The sequence below is a fragment of the Papaver somniferum genome, chromosome 5 (assembly GCF_003573695.1).
Source record: "Papaver somniferum cultivar HN1 chromosome 5, ASM357369v1, whole genome shotgun sequence".
In the NCBI taxonomy this organism is placed as follows: domain Eukaryota; kingdom Viridiplantae; phylum Streptophyta; class Magnoliopsida; order Ranunculales; family Papaveraceae; genus Papaver; species Papaver somniferum.
The window spans coordinates 147004539-147016454 of NC_039362.1; the positions used below are offsets into that span (position 1 = coordinate 147004539).

Below are 11916 nucleotides of genomic sequence, written 5' to 3' on the forward strand. Positions count from 1 at the left end.
GGAGCACACAATGGTCCGTAGTATAATGCAACTTCATCTCTCCTTTGGATTAAACCTTGATTTCTAGCATCTCGATACGGATCAAATATCACCTCATCCGCAGTCAATTTATTGATGGCGATTCGGATTTTGAGAAGCTGTTGTGGCATTTCCTTATCCTGACCACCCTTAAAACTATATCTTTGCCCTCTTGGTTGATCAATCGCAACATTCTCATCCACTTTGATGTAGGAGTTGGCTTTCACCAAAGTAGGGAAATGCTCATATATCCAAACCTATGCAAACACAAAGTTTAGTAAGAATCTTATCTTACGAGAATTTTGCAAATATAAATGATTTAGACAATAAAATTACTTGGAAGAGACATATATTTCCATTAACTTGCGAAGTGAGTGCCCTTGAACCATTTGTTAACTCATTGTTCAAGAAGGCGACCACCGCAGTACCCCAAGAATACTCATGCATCTTATCTAAGGGAACCAATAGTTGCATATAACTGGCATCGACCAAGCTTCCGGAACTGTCGGGGAAGATACATTTTCCCAGGACGTATAGAAAATAAGCTGACGCGGTAGCATTGATTCGCACCGAGTTCACCCTTCCTTCCTTATCAAAGATTTTCTTGGTCCCAGATAATGTGTCCCTCAACTGCTTCAGATTAAACTTCTTGCTTAGACGACCATTCTTCCTCACAAGCATAGACTCCGTCTCAGTCTGATCCCATCCGAACAATTTCTTGCTCAATTTGAAGATCTCCTCCCAAAAAATCTTATTATCGAAGCCCTCACCTCGAGGCCTAGAACTTGATGAGCATCATCGGGAGTTATCGCCATCTCACTGAATGGGAATAACATTGTATCAGTCTCTCCGTAGAACCTCTCACAGAATGCAGATACGGTAACTCTATCATGCTCAATATTCGAACTCTCCACCGCAGGCCACAACCAGGAGTTCTTCACAATCACTTTCACCTCCTCACATTCATCCTCAAGATCCCAATTCTTAGTCACTGAACATGAAGCTTGGCGCCTCATGAGACGGATGGCATGCTTGTGATCCTAAATACCAAAAAAACAAAATGAAAAGAAATACAAACACTTGACGCAAATTTAAGATAGATACACACTTAAATACACACTTAAGACGGATTGAGACAACTTACGATAGTATTATAGATCGTACATGCCCATGAGTCTTTGTATCCAAAAAGAACATTTCCACCATCTTTTGGGGTCCCCTTTGGAGGCTCACCTGGTTTCAGTCTAACCATCAAGTGACGGGGAGGCATGTGGGAATCAACTGGTTTAGTGATAACCCTCTTCGGTCTTCCGGTTTCAGTTGAAGTTGAAGCTTGGGTTTGTTGAACAATAGCTTGAGTTTGTTCTCCATCTCCTTCTTCTTCTTCTTCTTGTTCCACTGCCTCTTCAACAATTTCTTCTTCGATATCCTTATATTTATCTCCATTACCATCATCATCATTACCTCCTCCAGCAGGTAGCATGTCCTGATCACCATCATCATCATCATTGTTACCTCTTCCAGCAACCGGAGTGCTTTCATCAACATCATCATCATCACCTCTTCAACCAGATGGAATTGATTGGTCTTCATCTGGAGTTTCATCCGAATCACTTGGTTCCGGTGGTGGTTGAGAATAATTCCATCCACGGATCTTAACCGTTCCCGGCTCAACGAATGCCCCTCGATGTGTTAAAGTCAAGAGTTTGTCGCCTACGCGAGGAGGTCTTGAAGGAGGAGTCACATTTTTCTTCTTTCCCTTAAGCGACCTAAACAAGAAAAATTAAGAAAAAATTCATAAGTCGGCAGGGTCGACAAATATAACCTAGCCGGCTACACAAAAGTCGGAAGGGTCGACTAAAAAATGCATGCCGGCTAAACTGTAACCGACAGGGTATTATTCACATAACCTGCCGTCTTATAACAAATATGAACACAGTAGATACAAGGATTTTCCACATAATCGGTAGGCAAGGTCCATTACCCATACATTGCCGTCTAACAAACAGCCGGCATGGTTTTATCCAAATACCATTCCGACTTTCATAATTCAAGGCATCAGGAGAAACAAAAAAAATTGATATACAGCCGGCAGGGTCCTAGGTTAAATACCTTGCCGACCCTGTTAAAGCAGTTACAGATACTAAACAGCCTGCAAGATCTTCAACCTAAGATTTTGCCGACTGACCCTTAACATGAAATGTCGGCAAGGTCGTGGAACAAACACCTTGCCGGCCAAATAACTGCAAATTCAAAGATTCGATTTTTCTGACCTAATTTTACATGCAAACATGAAATTGAAGTACTGGAGTGAGTTTAAATAGGCCCTAACTTTCTTAATCGCGTCATATCTTCGGTTTCAGCGGCGTTGATCTCTTCTTCTTCTTCGACGGTTTTTTCTTCACTTCCCTTTGAACTGAACTTGGAATTCCAGAATTGAATTCATTGCGCTTTCTATTTGATTGTTTCATCTTACTTGCCCTCAGCGGTTTCATGGTTAAAGATTAATCGAAATTTTCGAATCGACGAATTAATCAACGAGTTTTCAATGGTAGGGAAGGAAGAGCCGGTAAGGTAGAGGTGGAGAAGAAGAAGAAGAGAAGAAGATGAAATGGTATAAAAGAAAACTGATTTAGGGTAACTAGAATTATAAAGGATAAGGGTAGTATTATATCTTCACCCATATTTGACCTCCTCTTAGTAAAGGTACTATGTCCATATAAATCTGGGTATACCCCAATCTCGGCAGGATTACAAGTGATTGCTAAACTTACCTGGCAGACAATGTTCCACATTTTGAGGATTCCTGTCCAGTTAAAAAGGAAACTAAGACGTGATGCTACAAAATAGCTGAAGTTCAGTCAACCATCAGCAAAAAGTAAGGACAGTAAAAGCATTACACAGCTAATTTTTCTATTATATATTATAAGTAATGGAAGGAAGGTTTAGTACAGGGTGCAAAATTTCCTTGTGGACAGTGAGTGAACCACAATAAGGCCAGTTGTATAAACAGTGAAGAAAAAAATAGTTGCAGAGTATCCACAAAGTGAATATCATCAAGGGATTCCACAGCATTTTCTAGGTGTTATCAAATTCTCCCTAAGAAGAATATGAAAACATGGCCAACAAAATACATGTGATGATATAACTCAGAGTTGCATTCTACAGTCATGGTTTAATAGAAAATCAACAAAAACCAAAACTGCTATAAGAAGCTAAAAAATGAGTTATCAGTTGTTATCTTTGCCGGGTATGAATCTCGTCGTTAAGAAGTTGAGTTATTAATCCTCGATTGCTAGTTGATCTGTTATTGTCTTGACATAATATACTGTACAGTGTGTGTAATTCTTCTGGGTTCGCCCTTTTAAACAGACCTTTAAGTATCATGGTGTCTGTATTACTGCGTTCTTCCTTGATTCTTGAGTTGTTAGAATCTGTGTTTGAGTTACTGCTTTCTTCCTTGATTCTTAAGTTGTTAGGAAAGCTCCCGGCAGTTGTGGGATTTTGGCGAGTTTGTGCTCTGGGTTTCCAATATTCTGTGCAGATCTTGTAAGCATCATTTGCCTCTATACCCTGCCAGGATAATTAGCTCAGAACAGAACTCAGAAAAAAAGGACAAAGTGATTTTCTTATTCTACAACTTGAAATTCCTGTGCTCCTGCAAACTTGACTTACGTGAAAACATAAAAACAAAATGGTAATGAAAGATATAATGTCCCCAGAAGAATCAAATGCAGTGGCAAATATTTAGATTTATTGCTGTAAATTCGCCTGGGAAAATAATGAGCTCTTATTTGAATTGAATCCTAAATGGCTTTGCCCAATCTAGACTTGAACTAAGTCGACCGGGAAAATCACTAGAAATTTAATGCAGTTCTGCTGATAAAAAGGGTTTCTTTTAAGAGATTTACCTGAATGATTGCTGGGGAACAGAGTCCAAACATTTCGTGGCCGTCAAGACTCCCTGGAGGCTGCAAAGGGAGCTTCGATCGTCCCAACGCATGCAGCTTCCTTATTTCTAGATTCACTCTCTCTCTGACCATATCCCAGCATTTGACTGGTGACAGGTGTATGAATACCTCATTCCGAGATTGCTCTACCGTAACCTGCAAAGAAGCAAAGAAATTTTAAAATAATCTACAGAAGGTTATACAAAGATATGCCTTACAGGTTTATGGTAGAACTTGCTTATTTGAGAAAATTCATTTACCATAAAAAGAGGCCCAGATGGTCCTGCATCCACGATTTCGGAGACGTAGTGACACATTTTTGTTGGATCAAGCACATTAAAGTAACTGACCCGACTCTTAAATCCTGTAGCAGATAATAAGAGAGCAACAGTCATAAAGAAAAGCAAAAAAAAAAAAGTTATTTGTTTGTGAAGGACACTTAGGAAGCCGGACTAGTGAAGAAATCATGGTAAAACATACCTTTGGGGTATATTGCCTTGCTGCTCGACCACAAGTTTCCAGATTGCACAATGCCAATCTCCAAAAGCTCTGCGTTGCAATTTATCCTTCTTACCACCTTGGCAATTCGAGGACCCTTCTGACGGTAGTACCTGTCTAGGTTGTTTGAAATGCCAGACGGGGTGGTCCCCACTTCAAGACTTGCCTTCTCTGATACTACATGCGAATTGGATCCAAAGACCACTTTTTCTCTTTTAGGTAAGAGATTCTGGGTACTTTTGTCAAAATTTGTGCCTGAATATCCTACATTGCAGATGTTTTCCGAAGAAAATCCCCCCCTGACATCACTTGGTCCCATAAAATTGTACTCCATGTATTTTTTGTCTTCCTCCTGACATTCTGTCTTTACTAAATGCACAGGTTTAAACAGATGATCCTTATTTTCCTGATCTTGCATCAAATTTATATCCCCTTCACTCATCACAGATGCATCAGTTTCTGGTGTATTCAAGACTTGGTCTTTCTTAGAGTTACATGAACTCACCTTACTATGAGAGAACAACCTATTTGTTTGATCCTCTCCCTCGTCATCACTGAGAAGTATGACATTAGTATCTCCATCCGGCAAAGACTTTGTTGTTTTGGGATCTCTTGCAGATGAAATGCTTGAAGGAGGATCACCATGAGAAGAACTAGTGCACCCAGGAGAAGATGACAGACATAAACTACCTCTTGGAATTTCTATATACGACGTATCTTCTCGAGAGAGCTGACATGTTAGGTCGCTTAAAGAGTTGAAACCTGAAACAGGGGCGCCGCCCACCCTGCCCTGAATACTGCGGTCAGAATATGTTGCTTTCTGTTCCCTTATAGGTGACCATTGACTTTCCTCTTGAAGCCTATTCGAATGAGGTTGGCTGGTGGAAGCTTCTGCACCCAACGATCTTTGAATCACATCTGAGGAATAAGATGGTTCAAAAATTGAGAGACTTGAAGATGCTCCAGGAGCAAATTTTGATCCCCTGATTTCTTGAGTTTCTCTAGAAGGAATTTCAGTGATTTGGGTGGAAACTTTTGAAGTTAACTCATGCTCTGTACCATACCCTCCTTCCGAAGAATGAAACTGTTTGGAAGTGGAACAAGGTAGACAAGAATTGCCTTTGGCTGCATAGGAGCTCAGAGTCAATCCAAGATCTAGTTTTGCCCATCTGTAAACTGAACTTAATTTCCCTAGCAAAGCTTCAACGAGAACATTCAGTTCACTTATTTCATAGCGAAATAGGAAAATCTTGTCACTCCAGGCACATGAGCATAGCTGTTTTGCATGATTCAGGCACGCAAACTTTTCAGCTGTGCATGGACAGCTCACAGCCGAAAAGTGCAAATCATAGAGACATATGAAGCACTCCCTTTCATAGGTTGCATCAAAATTAACGTCCATTTTCACCGACTGTGATGACGTACAAAGGAATTCCCTCCTAATCTGCTCCATGTCAACACGTGCCTATGCAAGAGAATTACACATTGTAAAACATATACTAATCATGAATATGTTATGGGCCTAAAGCGTTATGAAAAAGAGAAGAGGGCAGATGACCGATTTTGGGCATGTAGTCACTTAATTAATGGGTTACAAAACGAGGCCTTTATCCACAATTTCAGCATAAATAATGTACTTTTCAAATCCAAAAGATGCTCAATAGAATATGAAATTAGTCACTCACCTTAATTGCCTTTGCTAAGATTCCCTCCTTTCCGCAGACATCTTTCCATCTTGTGTTATCTATGGTGTTCTTCCTTAGTAATGATATTTCCCAATTTGCCCTAACAGCTTCCCTTGCTGCCCCTAGTAACAACTTATCATGGGAAATTGATGTCTTACGTCCCTGCTCACGATAAAGCTCTACAGCATTTTGCCCATGAGGCAACCAATCAACCGGAGCTACATTTACAGCCTCAGCACAGTTGAAGCCGCAATTGAAGCCAGAATGATATGCTCGAGGGAAGGTGAGAATAAACTCCCTGGGATTCTGAACACAACGGTAGACCGGCACGCCTTCAGACATTAATATGGAAGGTGAAAGCTGTGTTACCTGCAAATGTTTCAAAAGCTCAGCATATAGATCTTGCCCTGATTCTGAACCTAGACAAGATTAAGTTCTCCTTTTTTTTTTTTACCAAAGAAAAATACAACTTTCCAGTTCTAATTTAATCAGTGAATTACTACTAACGCCACTAAGTTTTCTCAAATGAAACTAAGAAATCTGAATGGTTTCTGCAAAAGTCAAAAGCACAACCGCTATTCATGTCATGGATTCTCTACAGATCGATTCCTTGAACTTAAGTTACATGATTTCACCGAAGTTTTTCAAGGATTTCAAAGATGAGGCATTCAAAGGGGCAAGACAGAGATTTCGCACAAAATTACTAACGGGGAACATAGCAGGAAACAGTAACCATGAATTGCACAAAAGATAAGTAAATCAAGTATGATCATCAAAAGCTTGAGCGCAGAGGAATTACGCACAAGTTTATGTAATAAGTCAGGCTGTTCCTCAAACAAGTCCGGCAAATGCTTTCTCATAGATGCCTCCAACTTTAAAGCATCTTTCCCAGGGACGCCGTACCACATTTTTGGAGCACCCCAATGCATGTAATTCATGGAGTACAAGTGGTGATCCTCGACATGCTGTTTCGACAAACCAAGAAGTAGATGTGTAAGTATAACACTCAAATAGTTCAATAACCATTTTGGATATCTGCCATGAATGCATGAGAAGAAAGAAATCTTTCTCTAAGAAACTGACACAGCAATTAAATCCTTACCCAACAAAATGATGAAAAACACATTCCTATGTATAACCACGGCACTAGCACACCCGAAATGTCACTGCTTTCAAAAGAAAGCACGGATCCTGAAAGCCTGGGGAAGTTATTCAAGTTCCAACCAGATTTCACATATTTGTCATCGGAAGTACAACATCCTGAAGAAGAGGATAACTTTGGAAACCCACTGCCAAAAACTCCAGTTTCTATATCGGCTCCATACAGCACCTGCAAAAAAGTTAACAGTAAACTTGGTTACATGAGACTCCCACCAAAAAAACTAGACTAGCAAAATGTTCTTGTCGTCCTGTCTAGTCATGACATACCTCTATCTCTTCAGTTGGATTCTCTACCATGCGCCAATACTCACCCTCGATATTATCCACAGAAGGTTCCCAGTGCTTTTGGATTACAGTTGGATTACCTTTTGGATCCATACAAGTCTCATCCTTTCGGAAATACTGGCCCTTGAAATCATCTGCATACTTTCTGAAACTTTCCAGGGTAAACTCTGGACCAGGCTCAAACCCAAAACTCTCAGCCTCGTTAGCAAATGCATATATATTAGATCCTATTCCTTCTTCACTAACAGCACTACTATTTACTCTCCCTATTCCTAAACATCTCTTTTTCCTCTTACTATTATTAGTATTTTTAGGCAATTTTCTCATCGAATTGCGATTTTGAAGTTTGTCCACCCGTTGGATACGAGTAAAAAATTTAGAATTTTCCCATGTACTGTTTTCTTTAAGAGGACAGGGAGGTCTCCATGAAGACGGAGGAACTATTCTGCAAATTCCATATGGCTCTGCTTTCGGACGTATGCTGTCTATATATTTAAGTGTATCATTAAACTCCTGCAAATAGAGTTTTCAACCATCAGAAACCCAAACCCATACTGCATTCTCCAATGATATGAAATAGTAAATAAAGAAAATAATGGATCTAATTTCTGGGTACTGACCTCCTCGGTGGGGTAGAAAACAGGTGCATCCTCAAGGACGGGCCTTTGTGCAGCTTCTGGACGCCACTTTGCCGTGACCTGTTTTAAGACTTAAACCATTAGTATCAAAACTTAACAGCATAAACCGCCCATCATAAATCAGAGATAGATGAAAGAAGGAAAGACCATATACAGAATCACCTAACCTTTTGGCAACTAGTACACTCAAAACACCCACGAAGAACACCTTTAGGTAGGCACGGCTTTGGAGGAAGATGCTGCCAATAAAGAACAAAAATATTCAGATCACAGCCATCTGATAACAATGACTTTCATAATGTGACAGCCAGTTAGATTTTGAAGTTTCAGCACAAGGATAGACCTGATGAGGTTGTCGAGCTGTAGATTCCTCATCCGGACTATCACCTAATTTACTGTAGTTTATCCATGGTCTGTGCCTAAGAGATCTCTTAAGCCTCAGACCTTCGCTCATGTCACTATCACAGTCCATCTCATTCGTACCCGCAGAGACCATGTTACTCATCAAAACTTCACTCTCATCCATCTTCTTTAGGGTGAAGGATGTAAGGGAGACAAAACCTGGTGGAGCCGACAGATCAACTTTCTCTTCTTTGATAGAAACTCCTTCGCATTCAACCCCCATCAATGCTGCACATTAGAAGAACGGTAAAATGTGAACTCTAGATGTATATTGAGACCACTGAAGGAAAATGTATACTGACTACAAACACTCACGATAGGATCACGCAGAAGTAACGAGTACGTCAACGCATCCATCAAATGTCGCCGTGTCGTGGAGCACAGTTTTTCTGGATGAACATTACAAGCACTGAGGTTTAGAAAGACAAAAAATTGAAATGCCATGCAAATCTTGCTGTTTAAGCTGCAAATCAGAAGCCAATATATATGTATCGAAAAGAAATCAGTACCAATTTTTCAGGCCATTCATATACTGACAACTTAGTGAACCCCCCCATTTTTCTAAATACTATAATCCTAAAATAAACTGTTTCTTGTTATTAAGTTCCCTCTCAAACCTTACCCCTTCCAAATACTCATATTTCTCTTTCTTTCTACCATGTTCTATAATCCCCTTCCTATACGAAATCAGTTCTTGCACATTAGACAATCGATTGGTGGATTTTCTGCTGCTGAGGTTCACAATAATCACCAGGCATCACTATATCATTGGTTCTAGGTTATAACAACTACGTATACAAATCAAAGTAAACCGAAAATCTGCATAAAGCAACCCTAACTAGTCCTAGTCCACCTTCATAAATCACTAACTAATTCATCAATCAAACAGAAAATAAAATTGCACTGGTCATCAAAAAAAATAATAACTACAAAATTTTAATCAACAAATATTTGATTCATTCTCATAAATAGCCTTAAAGGGTGTCTCTAATTTAGAGATTTTAGCTGATCAAGAAAATAAAAAAAGAACTTACATTATTCTTTATTGAAGTGACAATTTTCCCCTTAACTATCCAAAACTGCTGCTACACGTATCTAGACAAAAAGAAACCCCCACGACCCAGATGAAATTCGTTAAAGAAAAACAGAGCAACTATACAAAATTTGTTAACAGATCAAGAACCACAAACTCTGGTTCGTTCAATTTTGTGGATCTAAAAACCCTAAATTGATACCACCACCACTCAGCAAAAACTGGTTTTGTGGACCATGGGCTAACAGTAAAAATACCACTTTCCGTTCCCAATAAACCACCTTCCAACCAGAAATTGATTGATTAACCAAAGGGACCTGAGTAAACCCTAAAAGAAAAATTCTATGGAAAATTAACCCTAAAAAAATTCAGTAAAATAATTTTTTGTAAGGTCCGATAGATCCCCCCTGGATGATACTTTTGAGTATTTTTTGCTTTTAGTCTTTTTTTACCCAAGAAACTAAGATTTAAAAAATACGCATATAAATATAAGATAAACCAAGAAAAATAAAATTCTTGAAAGTAATTTGTAGAAAGGGTAATTTGGGTACCGAAAAGTTTTACTCGGTTTCTATTTGCTAGATTTTACTCTGTTTGGAAATTTGACGTTGATGTCTTTTGACTTTGGATCAACCAATGGAGATGAAAAACAGAGTTTTCCCCAGCCAAGTTTCCTTTTTGGCCCGTCAGTGAGTTAACCTTAAAGCTATTCTAAACCCGCACGAAACCCTTTTAAGTTTAGGGTTATGAAATTTCATGGGGATTATTAGGGTTTAGGGTCAGAAAAAATAAAATTTCAAACATTATAAAATTTGGTGATATCGTGTGAAATTGTATAATTCCTGTAGTCTTTTCGGAAACTCAAAACAGAACAGAACAAAATAGGTATCACTTTAACGTTATAATTGGGTATTTGATTTTTTTTTTCTTCTAACTCGTAATACTCGAGGAACATGAATAAAAAATTAAAACATATAAACAAATCTGGATGTTGACCTAGACTTTTGAAATTCACGAGTATTTTCATATACAATTTTTCTCTTTGTTTTTACTTTTTTTAATAATTTACCAAAATAAGATTCATTGCACTTTCCTAGATTCAAGAGCTAGGATTTGAAGGTGCAATCTTCCTCAGCCACTAAATATGTTGCAGAGGATTTGTAGTACATTCGTAATAAGTTAGTAAGTAATAAAAAGGCATTATCTTATACCTTAGTTAAGAGATTTAGCTAAAAATTGATTTAGATACAGAGATTATTAACAAAAAGAAAAACCTATTGGAGATTTATCATACGTACCAAAATATATAGCAAGATGATAAAATTTTCAAAAACGTTGCTCGAGCTCGCCCAAAATCTCACCTCAAAACCCTAAAAACTATTATTTGTTCTTATCTTGTCTGGTATCTGAACAAGAATTTTTTTTTTATCTCTCACTATTTATAACAATCACCACGAGTAAAATCAGCGTAGGATTCTTAAACATAAACCTAAATCATAATGGGGCTCACTTCTAAATATTCTACTATTACAAAAAAAAACTTCCGAGAGAAATATCGTGAATTGTTTTTGGCAAGTGGTTAAATCTCACATGAAAACTATGGTATTGTGGATCCAACTTTTCACTTCCAACCTAAATATTGTGTCAGGACTTTTCACGGTTAATCTAGAATACCGTACAAAAACTCACGAAGGCCCCTATAAATGGTAATAATATATTGACACGTATGTTGGAAATATGTGTATATGCGATTTATTGGTATTTTTGAATTATGTTTCAACATCATATTACAATACGTTCATATTAAGCAATATTCTGATGTTCTCAATATATAGTCTCAGTATCGCTATAACGGGATGATATGTTCATGTTGGGTAAATATTCTGATGTTCTTAATATATAGTTTCAACATACTTATAGTGGGGCATTCATGTTGAATCGACATTCTATACGTTCTCAATGAGCAACACCATCCTGCTACGAAATGTTTACGTCGAGTTAACATTCTTATATTCTTGTTTGGATGGTAAAATATTTCTACCCCAAACACGAATCTGATGATGATCGAACTGCTGCTTTTCTCTCCACGTGAATTGTAAAGGGGAGTTGAGGGATACCTGCAAAAAAACCTCTGATGCATAAGTTAGCTTGAGCTTTTTCACAGGGGTTTGTGTAGAGAAGATTGCTTACCTTTTAGGGTTGTGAACCGCCGAATTTGTATGTTGCAAATCAGGGTCTTACCCTCG

At 38.4% G+C, this 11916-nt stretch overlaps 1 protein-coding gene across 1 annotated transcript; it reads right to left on the reverse strand.

The window, feature by feature from the left end:
* Positions 1-2974: 2974 nt before the first annotated feature.
* LOC113283120 (putative lysine-specific demethylase JMJ16) lies at positions 2975-10121 on the reverse strand. Its single transcript, XM_026532274.1, has 13 exons — positions 9672-10121; positions 8953-9026; positions 8579-8865; positions 8403-8474; positions 8218-8295; positions 7580-8110; positions 7254-7481; positions 6955-7116; positions 6152-6520; positions 4449-5931; positions 4229-4332; positions 3930-4124; positions 2975-3591 (listed from the first exon to the last, which is right to left on the reverse strand). The coding sequence occupies exons 3-13, from the start codon at positions 8858-8860 to the stop codon at positions 3256-3258; spliced, it is 3840 nt and encodes a 1279-aa protein (XP_026388059.1). The 5' UTR covers positions 8861-8865; positions 8953-9026; positions 9672-10121; the 3' UTR covers positions 2975-3255.
* Positions 10122-11916: the final 1795 nt, after the last annotated feature.